Source organism: Halichoeres trimaculatus, unplaced genomic scaffold (genome assembly GCF_033239565.1).
Source record: "Halichoeres trimaculatus isolate MK-OKI-2021-1 unplaced genomic scaffold, fHalTri1.1 fHalTri1_scaffold_8, whole genome shotgun sequence".
In the NCBI taxonomy this organism is placed as follows: Eukaryota; Metazoa; Chordata; class Actinopteri; order Labriformes; family Labridae; genus Halichoeres; species Halichoeres trimaculatus.
The window spans coordinates 33,438,477-33,462,771 of NW_027437186.1; the positions used below are offsets into that span (position 1 = coordinate 33,438,477).

Sequence of the window (24,295 nt, forward strand, 5' to 3'; positions counted from 1 at the left end):
AAGCACAAAGATGTTACTCAAAGAGGATTACACTAAAGCTGCTCCATTTCTCTGTTCCTAAAAGCAACAATCTCACTTTTGCATCAACAGGTGGGCCTTGCCAGGAGCCAACATGTTCAGCAGACAAATGACTATTAGACATCAAACCTGGGCTGTTAAGGCTACAGCGCTCAGATAGCCTTTTAATGCGATTTTTCTCTGTTTTCCTGCCCTTATATGGCCTCCAGCTTAAAAGCAGAGACATCCTGTGACAGCTAATCGTTGCCTGGTCATGAATAATGATTCTGATTTCAGGCTCAGTTTGTGCTGAGTAGAAGACGATTAAATCAATAGCGCTCCTTTAACAGCTTAAATGAAGAACTCTCCATTTGTCAACTGGCCTTTGTTATACCAGCACTAAAGAGTGTCTGCAAATAGCAACTGAGAGGCTCTCAGCTGACAGCTGTGAAACTGAAATTCTAGTGTTGCGCAGCGGTCTGGGTGGAAAGGGATGCTATGATATCGAGACACTGGGTTGACTGGCACAGGAAGACACTGGCACTATTAGCCTGTCATATTGCTGCTGTCTAGAGAACCATCTTCATCATTTCCACACCATTATCCCTCACAAGTGTCTGGACCCTACCAGGACAATATATCAGTCTGCTGGCAACAAGAGTCAAAGCCTCAACAAATTTCTGATAAGAAATTATTCCCAGAACATCTTGAACAGGCTGTGAGGAGTTTCCAAGTGATCTTGAAAAAGTCTCCCTTCTTCTAGTAATGCCTGAACCTAATCCACACTTTAAAATGAGATAACCAACACCAATATAGGTTGTTTCAAAATGCTACTTCTCAGATCTCCCATCGAGTCCAGCAGGACACTGACTGAAGAAGTTTAGTAGTGAAAAGAGAGATCTGTGTTTTTATCTGCTGAAAACAACTGCTGTGATTAATTTTGTAAAAGGAAAATGGACAGAAGAGCAGAAGAAAGCCAAACAGGAGAGTGATAGAACACGAGCTAAATGCTGAAACACAAGCTAAAGGCTAAAACATGGGCTAAACTGTTTGTGCTAAAGCTCATTCCAACCCACAGTCAGCAGTTATTCTACAATGGTCTGTTCAAACTTGAGAGTCTATCAATAAAATGTAGAGTGAGGTTACGTTAGCTCTGCTTGGTAGATGAGTGGCAGGACATAACCAGGATTCACTAAGATTACAGATGTGTCTCAGAGCACCAGGCTATTAGTAGAGCTAAATATAGGCTGTTACAAGACTACGGTAACCTTACAGAGCAGATGGACCTGCCTGATTAAGTTCCTGAAATCCTGCAGATCCATCTTGCCCGGCTACAATGACCAACAAATTCACTCAGCTAAATTCTAACCAGCCCAATCAGGGAAGAGAGGCGGGAACAGCGGAAATGACAAGCAGATGTGACGTCAGCAGACTTTCGTACTCGTCAGCATTCTTTTGATTCTGAAGTTCACTTTAGAAAAACGGCAGCAGCCGTCTAACCCCATTATCACAGCTGTTTCTCGTGTCCCTGTAGTTGTTTATTGATTGTTTCTTAGCAGCGGCGCACATAAGCTACGTCATACCGTGGCATGATGTGGATTGGTCTGTGGTGAGTGTGAGAATCAGAAAGGTCGTCCAATCACCAGCTTTTAATTTTTTTGAAGGTCCCGCCTCTGAAAACAAGTCCAAAGAGCTGCTACCCAGATGGACTAGTGAAATATTTGCATGGCAGATATATGAAACTGTTCATCTGGTGTGTCAGGTTAAGACTATGGTTTCATGTTTGTTGTCATGTTTCAAACCGTAGCTTTACATAACTGTTGATAAATACCTTACCTCGGCATGTTGTGTTCGATAAAAAGTTGTCTTGAACAAAGAAAATTTCTTCTGATCTGATCTCCATTTAATTCCATAAAACACACCTTGTTAAAAGTCATATCTTCACGACAATGTGCGTGAGACTTCGGGCCAAAAGGCTGCACTGCAGTCTCATTAAAACATCCTCTTCACAGCGCAGTTATAATTAACACTTGTCTTTCCCTAATCTATTTCTCTCTCAATGGAAATATCACTTTATTATTGGAAACATTTTAATGCTGCCCAGATTTTTTAAACTGAAGATCTAAGTCAAGACAAGATAAAGGAAATAGTGAGTTAAACGCACTTAAAAAAAATCATTGTACAAAACTAAGACGTCTGTCACCAAAAGATATCAGCAACCATAAAGGGGAAAGAAAAAAAAAGCTGCTCTTTGGGCCAAGGGCTACAAGCAGGGAACAATCCTGGCCTCTAAATATTTCAGCAATTACTGTGTTGTTCAAAAACTGACTATGAAACTTGAAAACTAAAAACATACCTAAGCTTTACAAATACATTCACTGTCCTTCAGTAAAGACTCATCCTTAAGCTTTTATCTCATGGTTTGACACACATTTTTAAAACTTCTCCAGTGACCTTGCCCTGTTTCTGTAGACCACATATGTCATCTGTTCTGGAGAATATAATGCATCAGAAAAAAAGCATGCCTGAAATTTATAATACAACATAATATAGTCAATACATCACCACTGTCATGCAGCCTGCTGTCTACCCCGCCATATTGTAAATCATCTCGATTAAGTGTTGATATTAAAGCTGAGAAGAGGCTGCACGTTTCTCTTGCTCATCGATCTGTGTTTGTGTACAGTTGTAAAGTGTGGATGTTGAAAAATGTGTTTGTAGCTTCAGCCAATGTTTTTTTACATGATCCAAACTGTGAGACCACAGACTGGGACAAAGGCTTGTAAAAGGGCTATTTGTTGTATTAAAAAAGGGAACAAAAAAAAAAACAGGCAGCTAATTGGCTGCAGTAATCCTCATGGGGCCTGGGGTGGAGTTTCAGTGAGGCTGGCAGAGGAGGGAGGACAGGAAGAAGAGGGTGAGGAGAGACAGCTGCGCAGCCTTTCCATGCACAAGATCAGAGGCTGGACAGGGAGTGGTGAAGGAAGCCCCTGGAGATAGGCACTACTGAGAAAAGAAAGAGGAGGTACAGCAGAATCCACAAACCATAACTGTGATAAAATTGTTATGCAATTCCAGTCCGCCTGGGGAAAGAGTAAGATCATCGAAATTATCCGAGCGTGGCTTGTCATTTACAAAGCCTTATTAAAAGCCAAAGGAGGAGGAGGTACCATGAATATATGCATGTATCAAGATACACAGACTTCCATCCCTTATGTAATCCTCTACTCTACCTTTACCTATGATTACATGCATGTGCAGCCACTATTTCTTGTCTTTCTGTGACATATATTTGCAGATGTTATCCCTTCTCTATCGCTCCAATCCTCATGTCATACCAGCAGAATTAGCTCTTACTGTCAAAGATCAATGCATGTTAAAGCCAAATTTAAATTACTACCTGTTTCCTCATTGGTGCTCATAACATGACCTGCATAATCAGGACTCTGATCATCACTTCAAGTCCAATATGAGTGCCCTGCTTGTAGCTGCTTGCATCTCCCAGTCCTACTTCACCGACCCTCATTTAAGCCTCCCAGTCACTGAGTGTGAAACAGAAACTGCTTTTCCTGCTGATTATGTTGATGTTTTGGCAGAGGAGCCGGCTTGAGCGATTGTCTATTACTGCCTGAGGTTCTTTTATTGGTCTGACATGATTGCAAAGGCTGTGGTGTATGATTAACAGCATTTTCTTATTTATTGAAGTGGTTAGTCACCTCTCTTTAGCTCGGCTTGGGACTAAAAGCTCCAGCGTGATGCAGCATTTGAAGCACAGGTTAGCTTCAAATGTTGATTCCTCTTTTTTTTAAAGAGTCATGCCTCATTATTCAAATAGACACATCTTAATAATTTCTCATCAAAACAAAAAGTCTTGTTAAGTTTCAATAATATGCCTGTATTTATTGTTGTATGCAAGCATAACAATGACCTTTGTCAACGTTTACATCACCACTTTCGTCACAAACGATGCATAACGTGTTATTTCCAGAGCACATTAGGTAAGCTGGGGAGACGTGTGCCCCTTTGATGTCCAGCAGGGGCTTAATTGAAATGCTTCTGACAGATTACAGCTGATTTATGCAGACGTAATGTGTGTCTGATCTACAGGTGATGGAAGAGAGGCTTTTAGCCCAAAAGAGGTTTAAAGTACTTATCACAGCAAAGGCTAAAACGCAGACCTACTCTAAGAAAGTACAAGAGCAGAGACTTTGCCAGAGTTTTATGCAAATACACTTTGCCAATAAGGGTAAAAATAAAAAATTGGTCTTTTCAGTGGTGAAAACAGATGTGGTTTATCGCTCCTTTGAAATCACTGTCTCACTCCTTACTGTGAGACAGGAAGGAGGTTTCAAGACTTACACTATGCAAACTGAGGGAGGTCCTGCTCTGTTTTTCTTTGAGTTTCACGACTGATTTTGTAATCAAGCCGCATTGATGTGCAGTGAACAGAGGTGCTCAAGACTCAATCATATTTTCTGGTACATCAGGACTTTAGGTTGAACAGCTGCCAACCCAACTCCTTACAAGCCAAGCCTCCATCGTTAAGGCTTTTTTTTTTTTTTTTTTTTTTTTTTTTACATAAAGTTCCTGCATTTAATGGCAGACACGAAACTGAACACAAGATACTGTTATATTTTTTGGAAGTGCATTATAATTTCTGTAAACTAAAGGTTTGCTGTGTAATGTCACTGAGTTAACACAGTTTGCTTCACAGGGTTTTATATTCACATAGTTTGTTTCACAAGTTTGGGTGTAGATGTTTCTACTGCACAGAGGCAAGGTCATTCTACTGAGGGGCTGATTAAAGCTTTGTTTCCACAAAGCAAGGTTGTAATAGTTAACTAAAACAAAACTAAAAAGGAAAACTAAAATTTAAAATACATTGCAGTTAACGCAAACTAATAAAAACTAGAAAAGAAAACAAAAACGATAAGTAAACTAAAACTGTATCTTGTGTTCACAAAACTAACTGAAACTAACCGAAATTAAAGACAAAATGTCATTACTTATAGTTTTTGTCAATATTAATAGCCTTTAGGATTTAAATTAATTTGACACATTTTCCCAACCAATTTTAGACAGTTTTAGGCAGTTGTCAGCGCCGTACAGCACCATCACAGGGACTTACTGGGACGTGCTTGATTACTGCACTGACTGGCTGTGCTCTGTGCTGCGACAAAACCTAGAGGAGCAATGAACCAGAGCATCTGTAATAGTTTAACTGCATGTGAGTCTGACTTTATTGTTACGGAGTCCAAGTTTCTAATTATTTAAGCCCATATTATATTGTTTTATATAATTTATGTTTTTATTATTTTTCTTTAATTCATGTTAACATTATTTTATATAATTTATGTTTATATTTTTATATTAAGTTTATATTATTTTCTTGTGTTTAAGGCAGCAGCCAACACTTCAGTATCAGCATTGACTGAGCAGTGAGCTCTATGTTGGACTTGAAAATAAATAGTATTACAAAATATTTACTCTGACCTTTTTGAATCCTGCACCTGGTTAATAAGGTATGAAAAAACTAAAACTAAACTAAAACTAAACTAAAACTAAGCTTTGTTGCAAAAATTAAAACTACATAAAAACTAGAGTGCCCGCTCCAAAACTAATGGAAAAAAAATGTCAAAACTAACTAAAACTAAACTATAATGACGAATCCAAAACTATTTTAAACTTGCCACCAAGCAGACGGATTCGGTTTGTCTTGGTACACCTTGAATTTTGTGGCCTTCCCACTGACTTATCCCGGGACAGATCCCCAAATAACCGAGACAAGCTGTCCCACTTTTTGGGACCCTTTTCGTATGGGTGCCAGACTGAACTGATCTGCTCTTGGAAGGAGGAGCTACAACACTGATTGCACTTTGTATCAAAGGGCTACATGCTAATCTCAAAGAGGACGAAATGCTGCATGTCTTCCATCATTGCTCTTTGTTCACTGCGTCCAGTTTTTCTTCTTCATTGGATTTATTTGCTGGGTACACTGTGTCACGTTGCTATGGCGTCACGCTACTGTTTAACAGATGTGGCTTTTGGCATCTGGCTTACACACCGCCTACCACCAGAGGGCACAGTTTGCTGTGGAAACACAAACAGGATCAGGATTAACCGTACCAAACCATGCCAAATCGTACTGAACTGAACCGGACTGCTTGGTGGAAATGCGGCTTAAGAGAACAATAGCCTGGTAATCCTCGTCACCTTTTCCCTCTCTCCTTCTCCCTCCTCTTTTCTTTCACCTTCCTTCCTCCACATAATATAACACATTTTCTGAAGAGACAAGTGTGTGTGTGTTGGTGCGTACATGTATACATTTTTGGCCAATAGCAGACGGCGTAGAAGACCAACTCCATATCTGGGGCTTTGCTTTTTCAGCCCAGAAGATAAGTGTGAAAAATACTGAATATGTGTGCTCTTTCTGCCTGAGATGGGAGGAGGTGAGCTTCTGTCAGAGAGAGACCAAGAAACGGTTGAACTGAGACCAACAGATTCACCAGCTTCTGTAAAGTTTTTACACATTCAGATCTTGTCTACATGACAGAAAGTAAAATTTTTGTGTTATATTTATTGATAAAGTCATATTCTATGACTCCAACTTGCACATGTGGGAGACTGTTACAGGAAACTTTATTGACAACTGTCAAATCTTTGTCCTGATTTAACACAAACAGTGTGAGGAGCACTCAGGTGGTGCTTGTCAATTGGACTGTTTAGTCTGAGTCCATAAATTGGGTGCTTCGACCGTGAGTCGTAAAAAATTAACTTGTGCAGCGAGTTTACTGTCCAACCTGACATCTATAAAATTATTCATTATGTTTTTGCTTTTGCTGATAAGACAGCTGAAGAGAGACTGGGGAGAAGAGTGAGGGAAGACGTGCAGCAGAGGGTTATGGCGGCTGCAGTGAGGACTCTTGCCTTTGCATGTAAGACTTCCCAAGAGCCACTTCAGTTTATGGGTGAAAGGAGGATGGAAGTGGTTACTATAATGTTTCCTCCAATGTAATTTTCCAGGGCAAGTTTGGATCCTGCATTTTCATACAAAGTCATAAAAGAGCACATTGTGGGCTGTTTTATGCTAACAAGAAAGCTCAGAGACACAATAAAGAGAGCAGTTCAATCTCTGTAGAAGAAGAGGACTGCGTCTGCTGGAAATGGCTGCAAAGCTCTGGTTACACAAAATAGAAAGACCCCTGGATGCTCAGGGAAGAACGTCATTTGCTGGAGTTCAGTATAAGATGGTGGTAGGCTGGTGACTCATGCAGAGAATCAAGAGATTTCTTCCCGCTTCCAATTTGTGCATGGACGACTGTGATGACCTGGAAATAATTCTAGCTGTAAAAGATGAGATTTGAACATTGCTGTTCATGTGTGAGGCAGTCCAAAAAGTCAAAAACTAAGGCAACTGAAGGCAGCATAAAGTGCAAATAGAGTTTAAACTGTGTAAAAATGAATAAGTCTGTTCTTAATGTAGACATTTAAAGGTCCCATATTGTGCAAAAATCACTTTATTAAGCCTTTTAGTGAAAATTGTGGGTCTTTGACTTTCCCCCCAGCCCACAAAATGTGATATTTAATGACAAAACCTGCACTTCGTAGTGCTCGTGAATGTAAAATCCTGACCTAAAATGAGCTGTTTGGATTTTGGGGATTTGCTGACATTGGCGAGTCCTTTTTTTGACCAATCAGGAGCAAGTCTGACCTGATTGGTCCACTGGAGCAGATACCCCCAGACCCTGAGAACGCCAAAGTTGAAGAGCCATCGCTGCTCTGTTTTTGGCTGTAAACAGCTACATAGTTCCATGCACAAGCTTCCCATCTCGGAAGAAGACAAGACTAAGTGTCTAGAGTTCATTTATCAGGAAATGTTCCAGCTACACTCAGTAAAACTGTGCATGTGTGTGCTAGTCACTTCACGGCCGACTGCTTTTCCAACTTTGGACAGTCCAACAGAGGGCTAGCGAATAGACTGGTCCTATATCCAGGAGCATTACCAACCATCCACCAACAAACCTGGGACCCTGGAAATGTGAGTATTTTAAATGCTGTGTGCTGTGGAGCAGATGTAAGAGCTTTTCCTCAGTGTCCTGTCACACAGATCTGTGTTAGCTTCAGGATGCTAACTTTAGCTGCGGTTAGCCTGTTGTTTTAGCCTGTAATGTTACAGTAAACAAGCTTTGCTGTTTTCTAAACATTGCGCACTCAGAGCTCATGGTGCTGCTCTCAGTGACTCGGAAGAGCGGGGCGGTATCAGCTGTGGCTCATTTACATATGAAGGCCACGCCCACTAAATCAGAGCGTTCTGAACAGAGGGGCTATGAGAGGCTGGAAACAATGCTGCTGTGCTTGATTTATTGGCTTTTTGGACCAAAACATGTTACTACCATTTCATGAAGACATCAATGATACATATTAAACTGCAGAAAAGGAGCAGAATATGGGACCTTTAATCCATGTCTTCAAACAGATGTAAACTTGTCCTTTTCAGAAACAGTTTTCAGTTGTGTCTCAGCAGTTTCCATAGATATCCTTCCAATATTGTCTGTACAGAAAAGGGTTGATGGTTGGTGTCTGAAAACTCAGTGGAAATGCCTTGAATGCACACTGTTGACCTGATTATTACAACAGGGAACTCCTCACAAGGCTCAGTGACAAGATTGCACCCGATAAACCATTTTCCTTGAATCTTTTGTTTCCTACTTCTCATTTCTAGCAGTTGTGCTCTGTTTCACACAAAGCTAAGGGGGGCGCCATACACCACACTGCTGAATACAAATTCTGGTTTGCTAAATCCAGTAACATACTGCAGAAAGTGAAAACTTTCATCTCCCCTATAAACTAAATTGTTTTTCCCCCTGTAACTAATATTACTGTGTGTGTTTCCAGTCGGTGGAGGATTTTGGTTCCCTTTGATCAATGGTTGACCCTGATGTGTTAACAGCTCTTTTGAAATATAAAACATTGATTTTCTGTGAGAAGTGTCAAGTCAATTTAGCTTTAAAACTGTGTGTAGAGCTACAGAGCCATGTGAGCATCAACTTTTGCTGTCATTCCATTTTTCATCACAAGCTTTAATCTTTACCATACGATCAATTCAAATCTGTTTCAACCAAAGAAGAATAATATTTAATTTATGTGTTAACAATATCTATGCTGTGTATCCAGTGACCTTATTTAGCTGAATCACTGAATCTGCAGTTTCACAATGCCCGAAGTTGTTGTTGTCTTTCCTCCAGGAGGTGACACATACATATTAATGATGGACGCAGGAGAGTGAAAACAGGGCGCTGACGTTTCACCTACTTTTTAACGTGGTTTGCAAAAGGGCACAATTGATCACCTGCCAATAAAAGCAGGACCACACTCTGCCGTGACCGACAGAAACAAGCTTTGGTTATTGAACAGTGCCATCCTGTGTTCAAAAAGTATAACACACACAATGCACAAGTAGATTTATGTAGTAGGTGTTTTTTTTTTTTTTTTTTTTTTTTTTTTATGTATTTATTTATGTATTTATTTATTTATTTATTTATTCATTTATTTTGTGGGGGTGTGTGTGTGTGGGGGGGGTTATCTATTATTATTTAGTTATTTATTTTTACCACTATCAAATTAGAGTATTTTAAATGAAATATACTGAGTGATAGATACAAGTGATAGTTATTTTTTTCTTTTTAGATAATTTTTGAGTAAATAGATAAATACATAAATAAATAAATTACAGTCATTTAAGTTGTGAAAAATATGATCTTACATGTTTGCAAAATAAAATAGCCCTATAAGAGAGCCATTAATGCATATTTGTATAACTATAGAAAAGTTAAAGACAATGTAATTGAACATGATTTTTTTTTTTTCGAACTTGCTGGTTTATATGGAGTCATTTCAATTTGTATTGCCCCATAAGTCAAACAAAACAGAAACAAGTTGGGCCATCAGGTATGACACGTTCATGATATGTTCAGTAAAAGTTGGTTAACTCATGCTTAAAGTTATGGAAGTGTTTTAATGACAAAATTCAAATGAACATGCAAACATGAAAACAGAGGGGGTGGGACTTGGTTTCAAGTTTCTGAGACCTTCTAATGTGAGGCAAAGTGGATCAGTAAATTTTAACTCATGCCTTGGACCTGACTGACTTCTAACTTCCAGACTCCTTAACACCCTCTACAGACTTGATTATGCTTAAAAATACCTGGGAAATTTCAACCAACTACACCCCCATTCATTCATTCATTCTTCATGGGAAGAAGTTTTTGGTCCGTAACTCTAGAATCAAACATCCAAGAGACTTGGGACTGGATGAAGTCAAAGCTAATTTAGTGTGGCTGAAGACGCCAGTCATGGTCCCATGTCTCTACAATCTCCCGTTCCAGAGATACAGAAATTTGTAGAGAAAGGTTTCACATATTATAGAATCTAAAGTTCTGCATCGATTTACAACTGGCATTTCTCCAGAGAAAAACTTTTAAGGATATATTCGGGTGTAGATGCTGGTTGTGAAAGATGTCAAATACTCCTGATGATTTTACTCATATGTTTTGGTCATGTCCTGCTGTATAATCATATTGGAGGCAATATATTGGAGTGTGATCTTTGATACCATATCAAGGCCCTTGGCACTGAACTTTAACCAAATGCAGCTGCGGCTATATTTAGTATCACAGATAAAGATAAACATACATTAAAGAGCAGTCATAAAAATGTTATTGCTTTTATAACACTAGTTGCAAGCAGAACATAACTGCTGCATTGGAACTCACCGAACCCACCCAAGGCGTCCCTGTGTCTGTGTGACTATTTACTTTTCATTAGGGATGGGTACTGAATTAGGTACTTTATAGGTACCGACCAAATTCTGTCAAAAGTATCGGGTACCGATTCATGTAAGACCAAAAGGTACCATGTTTAGGTACCTAAATGCATCCTTATGACTGTGAGGCAGTGGGAGAGTGGGTGATTTTCCATGCTAGACATGAACGCAGGATTGCAAAGTTATATACTGAAGAATAAAAATGTGAAATCAAATAGAACATTGTCCTTTGTATTATTAATTGATAGTTTTTACCACACAAACTCACAAAAGTACTGCAAATTGGTACTGTTGAGTACTGATACTGATTGCCAGGTCCCGGAAATCGGTACTGTAGCATTTCAAATGTGAAAATTACCAATACAATACAATAAGAAAGGATTAAATATTCACTGAGAGGGTCTAGGAAAAGATTTCACAGCATCTGGGATCCAGCTTTGTTGTAATTGGGTTAACTTGAAACCTTACGAGATACTAGGAGAGAAAATAAAAGAAGTTGTTTTATTTTCTTCAGTTTCTTTTATGGAGGAAAAGTTGAAGCTGAAAAAGTAGTAGTAGTAGAAAATTGAACAATGGCAAAATAATTCATTATTACAGTCACCACAGCGCCCCCTAGATGAGAAAAACTGCAGCCCCTCTGGCTACTTCGAGCTATAGGCCTGAAAAGTTTTTGTGCATAACTGCCATGCCTAGACTTACAAAAAAAGTATCTCCTTTTTTAAAAACACAAAACACACATGAAACTTAACACCTCTAAGAGCAAAGCAAGACTAGAATAGTCTCCTTCCCCCTGTGGCCTTGTTTTCAGCTTGATGAAGAGGATTTAGTTCAAAGTGGTGAAACTCCATAAGGCATAAAGTGTTAAAAAACAGATTTTATAAGACAAGATAAGATAAAATACTTCTTTATTTGTCCCACATTGGGTAAATTTACACAGTTACAGCAGCAAAAAAGGAAACATTTTGTAAAAAATAAATGCAAATTGTATCTGCTTTTAATTTACTTCTCAATTGGAGTATCTAAAATCTGACTGTTTATGTGTCTGCTCTTCTACCATCTACTGCTTCATCCTCAGAAATGTAAGTTCACCTCAGTCATGCAGTGACCCATGAATGTGACCCAAAATTAAAAGACGGGTAATTCTCCTCTTTTCAAATTGTACTTGTTTTCAAATGAAAATGATGTCGAAAAAAATGTATTGGCCCTAGGTTTTGAAGAGAGTATATGAACAAATCTGTTTGTGCTCATCTCCACCTGTTCAGCAATGACAGTGTAGTGTCACAAATAAAATAATACATATAAAAATATCACCTTGTGTTTCTTGAAATGCTCGATAGTATTCATCCACAGTCATGTCTATCCATTTGTGAGCTCTGCCAAGTGTGTTTGTATTTGGTTCAAATTCAAATGAACTCACAGGTTTTGAGCTAAAAACAAATCAACCAAGAGGGAGTGCACAACATGGAAAAACACCACAATGAAGATATTATTTTCAACCGATCATAAACCAAAAACAATGTCTAAGGGTCAAGTTAAATGATGTTTAGCTAATCAGTCATGTTACATAGGACACTAAAAGTAACATTTACCATAATGCAATAGACTAGAGCGATTATATTAAAGTATTCTTTTGTTTAATTTTGCTTCAGCCACCCTCAGACCCCATAGGGATGGGACTGAATGTTAACTTAAAACTTAAACTTCTTTTAAATACTGCCCAACACTGGTTGCATTAGCTGTGCATGTTTGGTATTGACAATTAACTGTCTGTATTCAAGTCTTTGGAAACATTATAGATTTACTTAGTATGAAATTTAGAATGTGATCCTTCTTAATAAAATTATAATTGGTTCTCTTTTGTATAATAACAACATCATAATATTATTTCACTGTTTGAAATCTTGGTAATCTTCCTGCAACAACATCTGGATATGATGATATTTCATTAGGGCATTATTCAGTAAAATCAAAGGTTTCAAATAATCAATAAACACCATCATCTTCTTTTTTAAAACAAAGAAGATACATAAGACACTGGTATAAGTTTCAGAGCTGGAGAGTCTCTGTCTCAGTCTCTTTTCAGTTTATTTTGTAATAACTTCCCTTTGTGTTAATAAAAAAAATCAGAGAGGCTGCAACAAACGTCTTTCTCTCTGGATTTCATTCCCTGTGTTTTGTACTTGAGTGAGGTTTTAAAATTTGTTTGTCACAGATTCAACTACCTTAGCTTTGTGTTGATTTAGTTAGTATTAACATAATGTCAGGAATCTCCACCCTCCAATGCAAACAGCTCCCTTAAATGGGAGGCAAGACACATCTCAAGGTGTGAAATCTGTGGCTTGCAGGAATAAAGACCTCAAAGATGACTTCTGTCAGAGTTTGTGTTCATTAAATGTGATTGATCCCCAAATGGTACAAAATGCAAATGGTACTTTTTACATACCTGGACTTGAAAACGAGTCAAATTTGACCCAAACACAATATAAGTGTTAAAGGAAGACTGAACCGGGAAGCAGGTTCACACATGTTGGACCAGCAGATCCCGTCAGACGGGTGTTTAGATTCAGCTGCCAACAGACCTGCAGGAGGCTTCAGTTGTTGTTCAGAGGAACTTCCTTGTTCCCGTAGCTGGAGCTTCGTTTTATTTCAGTCTGGCCAATCATCCAGCGGACGCCAAGAGAGACTGAGAGGAAAGGATTTAAACAGATGATATTTAAACTGTTGTAGGAGTAAATTTTCTTTCCAACTGATAAAAAATTTGCCTCAAAATGACTTTTCAGGACTGTAAATGAGCAGCTTTGTTTCCCCTCTGTTACGAACATAAACTCTTATTTATGCTGTAGGAGAAAGCATCTCTCTGTTAGTCATCTCTCCATGTGGTTCAATGATTAACTCTACTCAGTAAAATCATGCCAGACTGTTGTTACGGGCATGCTTCCAATCTGATAAAAACATCCTATCGAAAAACACATACTCACATTACAGGCGTCAAATCTGCCGCTTTGCAAGACAAAACGGAAGAAATTGAAGGAAAGAACAGTTATCTACATCTGCTTCAGGATCATTTGGCACTCATGCATGAAACCAACCTGCAGAGCAGACAGCCAGAGCAGCTAGGATGGTCAGGAGTGATCCAGAGCTGATGAGCTGGACGAAAAGCAGGCCCAGCGGGTAGAGGACCACGCTGATCCAGAAGAGCCAGTTGATCAGGGTCCAAGGGCGTCGAGGAAGGGTTACTGCAGGGCCGGGGAACCGCCCTGTCTGGGTGTAATGCTCCTGAAAGCCGTCCTGAAAACACATTAAAGCAGAGGAAAATCAAAAGCCAACTTCATCGGATGAGTGAAAGACACACTGGAGCAAAAGTAGAGAATCCATTTGTTGTATCTATGTTTAGTTTCAGTTTTCTAATTAGAATAGTAAATAGTTAATCCCTTTTTATCTCTTTAATCTTAATTATCATCTCTAATCTTATTGTTGACGAATCTCTGTTGGGCTTCATGTTTCATGTCATATGTATTTCATGTGGAGTATTTATTTGATATATTTTTTTGTTTTTTATTTGTCTTGCCTGTCTCTGGCTGCAAACAAATTTCTCTGTTGGGACAATAAAGATACCTTTGACCTAGTTTGAGAATATGTTCCATTAATCATGATCATAGTTCAAACTTCCCTTTACTATTTACTCTATATCGAGCCCTAAGTGTCATCACTGGTCATAACTTTGGCTTCAAACCAACTCTTTCATTAACTAGGCAAAGTGAGAAGTGGATTCAGATTTTAACCAGTTAATGAGTTATCAACAGTCAAACCTGGTTAACTGAGGTTGATACAGAGTTCATATTTGATAGCTCACAGCCACAGATGTCTCTGGTGTTTCAGGGTAAAGTGTGACCTTGTTAACTGGTGACCGCCTGCTGACACATTCAGCTGAAGGTCATCAGTTAGCACGGTCACTCCTTATCCCAAAACACTGGTTGCCCTGAAACAGTCGGGATCCTGTCGGAAATCAGTAGATCTAGTATCATTCTGACAACCCACTGCAGAACAACCAGACATTTTTAGGCTCCGTACAGATTTAATTCATTTTAACCTCAAGCTTTTGTCTGGTGTTCATTTTTAATTCACCTTGATGTTTTGGATCAGTAAGACCTAGCAAGTAAAATAACTAAATTTAGTCTTTCTGCAGGAGGTTTGATTATTAGTCGTTTGTTAGTAGTGTTACTGTACTTAAATGTGTTGATTTTTCACTAAAATGGGTATAATGTTGTGATTCCACCAAAAGATGATGTGGGCAGTGTCCCTTAATGCGGCTAATAGGTCAAAGTTTAAAAAAATAAAGTATCAAGGGTCTGAGAGGCAGAAATATGATGACCACATATGTGGACGCTGGGTCTAAGGAGGTTACAGAAGGCTAACTCATCTGAATGATCAGCCCTAAATGCTGCTTCTGTCGCCAAAACATGAGCGCATCTTTATGGTGGAGTGGGTTGTACAGGGGGCGGGGGGCTAAAGACAAGAAGTTCTTTGTTGCACTCACCAAGATTTCTCCTTCTGTCTAAATCCTTGCGTGTGTTTTATGTCGCTTTGGACAAAATGAAATTTTAGAATTGTAGAAGATAATAGTTTGATTTTATCATTACTTAATGAATAGTCTCTGCAACAGCCTATACAAAGACACTAACTGTTTGTCAAGCCTTACTTCATTTCTCTAATAATTTAAACAATGATTATTTAGCTGATTTGATCATTTTATGCAGTCTTTGTGTCTTCCTGTATGTTTTTTAGCGTCACAAGCTGAAAAGTCTTCAGACTTGAAGCTTGTGATTCTCTGGTCAACACTAGATTCTTGGAGTCGGGGTCAGCATCGAATCATCTAGTGCTGTGCGATATTAGGATATATATCCTAGTGCAATATAAAGACGTCTACCATACAATATAACCCTCTATTGATTATTTTGTGATTTTGATGTGTATTGGTCCGGCTCTGTTGCTCCACTAACGGCTCAAATACACCAGATCTCCAGGTCTGGGTGTTGCCTGTGGACATCACACAGGCTGCATGTTTGACAGACAGCTGGAGTCAAGAGACCGTGGAGTTTTGCACTTCCCACTCCACTCCACCTGTTGACTTTTGGTCTGGCTCTTCTCATAATGTCTGTTTGTTGTAGTAGTCAAGCTAAACACAATCTGGTTTGGGCATGGTTTGTTTTCTTTTAAAAGTCACTGAGTGTTTTCAGGTAGTTTCCATAGACTGTATAATAAAGATTCTGTGCATAACTTCCTGTCTCGGGCTCGGCAAATTGACGAGTCAAAGCTCCGGCATCCAGCCAAAACTGGACGGTTGTGCACACGCTGAGACCTGCCACAGCCCAACCGCTGTATTTTAGTCATTACGTTGTATGAACAATGAATTAACGCCAATGTAATTGCAGCAACGCTACTGATTTCTGGTAATTTTGGGGAAAAATACTGTATAGGAAGACATTAGGGCTGGGAGAAAAGATCAAAAATCAATATATCAGGATTTTTGGTTTGACAATATCAAAATCAGGATTCTTTGTCAAAAAATCATTTTTTTCCAGATTCAAATTCTTCATTTCAGTCTTTGATTATAAACTAAATTGGAAAAAAGTTACCACTTTTCTCCAGCAGAGGGTGAAATGTTTCTCTTTATTTTCTCTTTGACTGTCATTTTATGGGAAAATATGGCTCCTGATTTTGTCTGTACACATCATCATCATCATTTGACTTTTTCACATGGTTTGGTGATTAAAAAAGCAGCCCTAGGAGACATATTGTTATTAGAATTAAAATTGGCCTTTATTGGGATATAAAATTTTGCAGCACTAGAGTCATCTGTGCTTCAACCTTTGACGCTGTCTCACCTTTTCCTGGTAGAGTTTGTGGAGCCAAGCAGCACACTCTGCGTCATCCTCTGGGATCAACTCCAGAGGGATCCTCCTGTGAGTCACAGGACACGTCAGAGCTCTCAGAGAACGATGAGATCAACGAGAACATATTATATCTTCATTTTGACTTTCACTGTACCTCACGTATAAATCTGCGTGATATTTCTTCCCGCTAAGAATTCCCAGCAGCGTTGGTGCTTCTTGGTTTCTAAAGTTCAGCGTGGAGTCATAAACGGCTGCGACTGCAACAGAAAAGCCTGACAGTTAAGTCTACCACTCATTTGATTTGCAAATGCTTTGATCATTTCACTTTCAAACACAGCCAACCGCAGTATCTGTGGTTATACAACACACTCACCAGTCCCCCTGAGGTTTTGAACAGTTATCCAGAACCCTTTGGTCCTGGGTAGAAGGTGATACTTCAGTTTGGGTAAGCCTTTGCTCTCAGCCACCTGCATGCTGATCTGGTGCTTCTTCTGTGTGAAGCGTGTTCCTTCACAGTGAAGCAAAAACTACCCCCCAAAAATAAGATTATTCAAAGAATTAATCCTAATGTCTCACTCTTAATCCAAACACAGAAATCAATTCTCAGACTTCAACTCACCCAAAAGTTTTCTGGGTAATCCTTCAGGTTTTGCAGACTTTGAGCCACAGTCCTCCGGTCCTCCTCCCACTTCCTCTTACAGAAAACTATCTCCTGGAAGTACCACATCCATCCAATGACAGGTACGTAGCTCAGCTCTTTCTTGGATAACACTTTAGAGCTCTGGAAACAGGTCACAAAGAATTAAAAAATGCCTCATGGGTAAAAAACAGTCAACTACTGATATGAGTGATTTAAGTTCACCTACCCCCAGCACACCAAACCTCTCACAGAAAGTCCAACCACACAGGAAGTCGATTTCAAACATGTGGTTGAGAACAACAATTGCATTTTCCTTTCCATACAGCAGGTAGCTCTTTGGGTCTGTGTAAAGTGTGCATTCAGTCCCAGACCACCACTCCAGGACTGCTACCAGCTCTGAGGATTAAGGCAAAACAAGACAAGTCAAAACAACAGGAACAAAGCTGTAAACCTGGAAGACACAGAGTGAAACCAGTGTAAGTGCTGCTGATTAAACCACGATATCAAACTGATAAGGAACAGGGCAGGCATTAAAAGGGAAGTGTGGTAAATCACTGACTTCACCTGACTTTTACACAAAACAAAGTGAATCAAGATTTCAGAAGAAAAAAGGATCTGAGAAGAAATAGAAGCAAATTTTGGTTACATCACATTAAGCAAAGTAAAGGAAGGTGAACTGGACTCAGTGTACGGAGGACTTGGCCTAATCCTCTTTGGTAAGTCACAGTAGAAGGTGTTGGTGTGAATATTTCAGACTCTGTAAAGACTATCTGTTTAGCATAGGGATTCTCCAATCCAACTTTTCTGGTTCCGATACCGATACCTGGGCTTTGGTATCGACCAATACTGATACCGATACTGATCCGATAACCGCATCAAATTATAACCTGTATGCCCCACTGTGGGATAAGAGTAGTAATATTTTGGGTAAAAGGCTAAAAATGAGTATATTGAATTACTGAAGTTAATATTAGGGAGAAACCGATTACTGGCCAGGCCGATTATTAGGGCCGATATTTGGCATTTTGGGGCATGTCAGCATCTGCTTATTTCTTAATCCGAAGGCCGATAATGCTAATGTCGAGGGAAAAACCCACTGACAGGCTAACTCAATTAACATTGTGACTATCTTACTGTCTATGAGCTTATTTTGCCTTCTACAGACACAAAAATCAGTCTTCTTATCAATACCCACAGGAGTATGTTTTTCTGCCCCTTAAAAAAATGATAAGAAATAATTTAAACTGCAGGCCTTCAGGAGCTGTGTTGATGCTTCTCTGCACAGAGTTTCTCCCTGTCTACACTATGAAAGCCCTAGATGGTCAAAACATTATAAATCAGTCATGTAAAATCAAACAGACACTCTGTGTCTCTTTGTTTAAAAGCAAATAAGCGTTGGATTCATGTGTAGTTACGTGGTGCTACAGTTTAACATATGACAACAATCAAACTTTGTGAACTCAGTTTGTAGTTTAGTGTCCAAAAGGTGAGGAGACAATCTGTTTAGTGTTCCTCGCACCCAGGTGCTCTGAAACGTGTTTGTAACGCAAGTGAATCCTGGTTATGTTCTGCCAGTCATCTACCAATCAGAGCTAACGTAACCTCACTCTTCATTTTATTGATAGACTCTCAAGTTTGAACAGACCACTGCAGAATAACTGCTGACTGTGGGTTGGAGTCAACATTAACACAAACAGATTAACCCATGTTCTATCACTCTCTTGATTAGCTTTCTACTGCTCTGGCCTCCTTTTTCTTTTTGACAGTCCAGCTCCAGTGTCCGACATTACCATAAAATGACTCACAGAAGTTTACTTTCTGTAACTGTATTTGTGTTGTCATGGAAAAATCGAATCCAACCACAGATACTGGGAAATAGCATTTCGAAATCACTGATTTTAGCACTGGTAATCTCATTTTAAATCTTGGATTATAAGCAGGCGTATATATAAGAGTGAGGCTGTTTTATGGACACGTATAAAGTCCTTACATGGCCTTTAAAATGCACTTTGCACCTGGTGCAGTTTGGAGTTAAAGCTCAGTAATGTTGGTGCATATCAAAAAAGTCTCCACTGCTTTTATTTTTTCTTACTCAAGGACAGTTTGTACGTAGAAAACCGGCTTCACAGGATCTCAAGCAAACAGGTTCAAACAAAGAACTTTTTTTATATACGACTCAAGAATTTCCTTTGGAATCATAAAGTCTTATCTTGTCTAAACAGGAAATCTGTTTGCCCTGGCTCTCATTTTTATAGACGCAAATGTATTTCTGATTTCAGTTTGACAGCAGACTTAGAGAGAAATTAAAGCGTTAAAAGACATCAAAGAGACTATGACGAAATCTTCTCATCTTTAGGTGTAGAGGCTTTCACTTCTCAACTGCATGGGAAACATTAATTCAAGTCTCAGCATGTCTATTATTGCATAAGCTGAAGGGGGCGGGGTAGGCCAATGTAAAGGTCATTTGCCTCATGTTTACAAAAAAGGGGAAGTGATTTCTCTATAAACTGTATCAGAGGTCAGTACTCACGGCTGCTGATACAGTATCCCAGTCTGATGTTGACTCTGCGGGCCAGCTGTTTACTGACCAGCCACAGAGGTAAAGTGCAGACCTGCAGCAGGTTGATGATGAGCCCGCTGACCAGGAACACATAGCAGAGGAGCAGGTGACACAGGAACTGGGATTTCAGCATCTGCAGGAGCCCCATTGTTCTGCAAAAGTTGCACAAACCCAAGCATCACACCTTCTATTGAGACACATTTCATCACGCAGAGAAGTCAAACAGAGACATCAGCTCGTGTTGCTCTTGTCTGTGACAGCAGACTCAGCAGCCCGATGGAGTATAAAGGCCGTCTTTGACTGGACTTTCTCGCTCTTCCTGCTGAATGGAGCCTTTCAGATGGACTGTGCATACTCGGCCTGGTGCTAAAGTTTGCTGTTGACAGTGCATGTGACTTTTACAGGGTTAGGGGCACTGTATCATTACGTGTTAACAGCCAAAGTAATAACAGTTTACATGCATTACATGTGCTTCTTAGGGAAAAACATTACGTGCAAGTCCTGCAAAGTAAAACAAGTTACTTCAGGCCGCAGGCAGCATAAAGTATGAACAGGGATGCAGAAGTTTGTAAAAATGAGTCGAACATGACAAATATAATCCCAAGAGTCTGGTTTTGATAACATACCTGACCATTTGTCCCACATATCTTTAAATATCTCTCTTTATAATTGTACATGAAATAGTTTCTTATGAATAAACAAACAAGCTGAAAGTCTGCAGATTAACTAGTAACAACAACTTGAAGGATGCAAAGTTTTAAAACTTTCACATGTGGAATGATAAAATAAGGTGGTTAAATTTAAAGAGTGAAATGAACTAACAGCAAAAAAAAGTAATATTACTTCATCACACTGAATCAGACTGAGCGAAAGGTTGATGTACCTTCCTACATATCAGATCTTTGGTTAATCTCAAACACGTGACTCTTACCTTGATCAGTCTCTGGGCTCCAGAAATCCCGGGTTAACTTTCCAAAAGAGGAAAATAAACATTTAAAACAAAGTCAGTCACCATGCCACGGAAGGATCCTCTCCCTCAGATTTCAGACTTTGTTCATTCAGTGTCAAGATTCACCACTCGCCGACTCACTGGAGGAAGACAACTCCCCTTGTTCGCGCACCACACCCATCTGAAAGCCGCGCCTGAAGCCGGGCATGGAGGCGCATGTCAGCGCTGCTTCCTTCTAGAGAGTCTGAAGAGAGGCTGGCTACAAAGATCGTCTATTTACTGCGAGATATGACATGCTACCAGAAACATGCATAATCTGTCCTCGGGTAGTTACATCAGAAAAAACTGAAATAATCCGAAAAACTTCTTCAACTCACTTGATAGATGATTTTTTCATTAGGGAACAAGTTACATATCTATATTCATAATGTTTTTTATATGTTGGAGTTTTTATTTACTCAACAAATCTGTGAAATCCTCAGCATAGCCTCAGCTGCATAAAATGTAGTTTTGAAAAGAAATGTCTAATAAAAAATATAATAATAATAATAATAATAATAATAATAATAATAACAAAAATAATAAAAATGATAAATCAATGAATAATAAATCAATAAATAAATTAATAAATAAATAAAATGTGAAATTATAGCTGACTGTCATGCCCTGTCCAGCTAAATTCATCCTTAATATAGGGTCAAACAATTTGACTTTAAAAAAAATTACAATAAGGCAAATGCTAAAATATAATGGCATTAAAAAAGACTAAACACTATTCTTTTACATTCTTTATAGTTATGAACGTTTTGAATCTTTCCTTCAAATAAAGTAAAAATCAACATCTAAGTCATTATAGTTGCTCTGTCATCACGTTGAGCCATAAATACATCCAATTGATAAAAACACAAACCATTTATCAAGTCACCATCATGAATTTCTTTTTGGAGCCACAAAACGAAACAGAGTGAGATCTCTTTTAAAATTTCACTTCTCTGTGCGTTACCCTGTTTGGTCATAGGAAACTCACTGAGTGAGTGATTCAGAGTAGGGGTGGTACACATACGTCATGTGTATTTTTTCCCCTCATAATGTAGCATAAGAACAAAACAGGCTATTAAAGTTAAAAAAAAAAAAAATAGAGGAATAGGATAAAAGCTCCTTGAAACGAGTGGATTTAAAGAATAACTGAAGAAACAATGAAGCATCTTTTCCTATTTAGTTTCCTGTTGAGATTATAGGCGCTGTGTAACTTTGTTGACAGCTCCCTCTGCTGGTTTTGTATCAACATTGCAGCTAATTTCAAGTCAAGTTTGTGCGATTCCACCTTCATGAACTGTCAGACTACTGAAAAATAAAAGTGTTTTTCTTTATTGCCTTTTGTATCATAGATGCCATTTTTGTGGCTGTATTGCAATATTTTGCGGTTTTGCTGCACAATTTAGCAAACTACACCTGTCAGTCATCATAGAAACATGGGCAAAGAAAAGTCCTCAAAAATGCATTTTTGATGATTTTTCAAGACAGTTAAGATCTCTTCTTTTAAATAAAAAGTTGATGATGATTGAATATGAAAAAGTTTGCTTTATCAAAATGAACTAAAAATAATATAAAAGTATGTTATCTCATTGTAAAGATCAGCCTAATCTGGCTGGTGTTAAACCCCGGTCAGTCACTGTACATCAGACATTCCCAGGAGCCAATCATGTACCAGTATCATTTTAATCTGGCCTCCAGCTGTCAGACTACAACGTATTTATTATGGGACTGAAATGAATCACATGCTCTAATAAAACTAAAATATATCTAATCTAATGTCTCATTTCACAGAACTACATTTGGACAATGCATAGGTTGCTTGTATAAAGCTTAAGCTCTGTTCTTTCTGCAGAAACTCAACAACTCTTACAGCTCTAAATGAATGATTTCATCATGGTGTGAAAATGTGAGGGTTCAAAAAGCATATCCAAGGATACATGACTAGATTAAAGATGTGAATTAGTGGCTAAAAATGTTGTTTCCAGGTCAAAATGATCTAAATATGAAACATCACGATTATTTTTGTTAACAAGCTGAGAATTCATACTTTATTTTCATCGTTCATAAATATGTCAGAGCTGTTGGCCCTTGGTCATTTTCACAAAATTAAATGTGGCTCTCTTTTAAAAATATTTGGACAGTTTCCTCTTGCTGACTCTAGAGGGCAGCACAGAGGCATCAATCAGCTCTGCTGAATGACTAAAACTTTCTCAGGGTAAATTTCCCTGACCTGACTCTTTAGTGCAACACATTTTTTTCTGTTTTGTCTGCAGAAGCCATCACATGTTATCTATAAGTCACCTCCATGCCAAACAAAACAGGGTTTGATTATTTTTCTCTGTGATCCAGAAACCCTAAAAAGAGGTCAGTGGGGTCCCAGGCTGTTCCACCTTAGGGGGCTGCTGAAAAGTGTTTCCTAGAGTTCTCGTTTTACAGGTCCCAAATGCTCCAGCCCCTCGTGTCTTTTACGACTAAAATAACCTTGAAGAAAAAGGGATGGCTGTCTGAAGAGGTCCAAACATAAAGTCAGGCAGCTCAGGCAGCGTTTTATGTTCAAATACCAACAACAAAGAGAGTGAGGGGGCTCAGGGGGGAAATGTTCAGTGAGTAGAGAACGGGTTAGTCACTTTGTAGCTGCAGAAGTGATGGATCACTGCAGATTTTACACAGTTAATAGAGGAAACACAGAATATAAGAGTCTGAACGCATTTAGAAGATGTTTGAAAATCACACAGTGAACGTAAAATAGCTGAGTCAACTTGCACACTTCTTATACACGTGTTTTTCTGCAGATCCAGTCACAAAAGTGCTGACTTCATGACACAACAGCAACAAAAACAGGTTCCTGGTTGGATGCCCTTTGGCTGGAGGGCGTCTTTGTGTGTAGAGTTTGCATGTTCTCTCCATTTATTCCTTTCCCCGATACAGCTGGAATAGGCCCCTTCTACCCTGAACAGGGAAACAGTAAAGATGATGGATGTCCTGGGGGTTGGCTTGAGGTGGCATGAGCCTCCTTTGAAATCCGGTAAGCTTTCCCTGTCGACATGCCAAACTCTCAAACCATGATTGGCTCTTTGTCTCATCAGGCTTGTGTTAAAACCAAACTGGTCTTAAAATATTAATCATGTGTGGAATGATAAACCTGAAGTTCATCAAGCATCCACTAGAGGCTTCGGCAAAAGCACTGGAAACCACATATAAAAAAGACAATAATTTAAAAAGAAAAAAAAAAAATCCTTACTGGTTGAAAAAACATTTTGATTCAACATTTGATGTCACTGAGACTATGTCCATGTATTCTACAGTCTATGACTAAATAACACAGGGTTTTTTAAGCCCTGAAAGGTAGAGTCTGCAGAATTTCTTAAAAATAAAACGTCAACTTTTATCGGAATAA

At 38.9% G+C, this 24,295-nt stretch overlaps 1 protein-coding gene across 1 annotated transcript; it reads right to left on the bottom strand.

Annotated features, from left to right (window-relative positions):
• Positions 1-11,809: 11,809 nt before the first annotated feature.
• On the bottom strand, positions 11,810-21,092 carry agpat4 (1-acylglycerol-3-phosphate O-acyltransferase 4 (lysophosphatidic acid acyltransferase, delta)). The gene is made up of 9 exons (XM_074675716.1): positions 20,845-21,092; positions 19,884-20,065; positions 17,580-17,749; positions 17,333-17,494; positions 17,087-17,240; positions 16,868-16,970; positions 16,705-16,780; positions 13,909-14,107; positions 11,810-13,502 (listed from the first exon to the last, which is right to left on the bottom strand). The coding sequence occupies exons 2-9, from the start codon at positions 20,059-20,061 to the stop codon at positions 13,411-13,413; spliced, it is 1,134 nt and encodes a 377-aa protein (XP_074531817.1). The 5' UTR covers positions 20,062-20,065; positions 20,845-21,092; the 3' UTR covers positions 11,810-13,410.
• Positions 21,093-24,295: the final 3,203 nt, after the last annotated feature.

Bases quoted from the DNA above. Each gene is read 5' to 3' on its own strand.
- agpat4 (XM_074675716.1), bottom strand. From the start codon at position 20,061: ATGGGGCTCCTGCAGATGCTGAAATCCCAGTTCCTGTGTCACCTGCTC. The intron at 17,750-19,883 runs GTGAGTACTGAC...CTTAATCCTCAG, and splicing joins GGGATACTGTATCAGCAGCC to AGCTGGTAGCAGTCCTGGAG. The intron at 17,241-17,332 runs GTGAGTTGAAGT...TTTGGGGGGTAG, and splicing joins ATTACCCAGAAAACTTTTGG to TTTTTGCTTCACTGTGAAGG.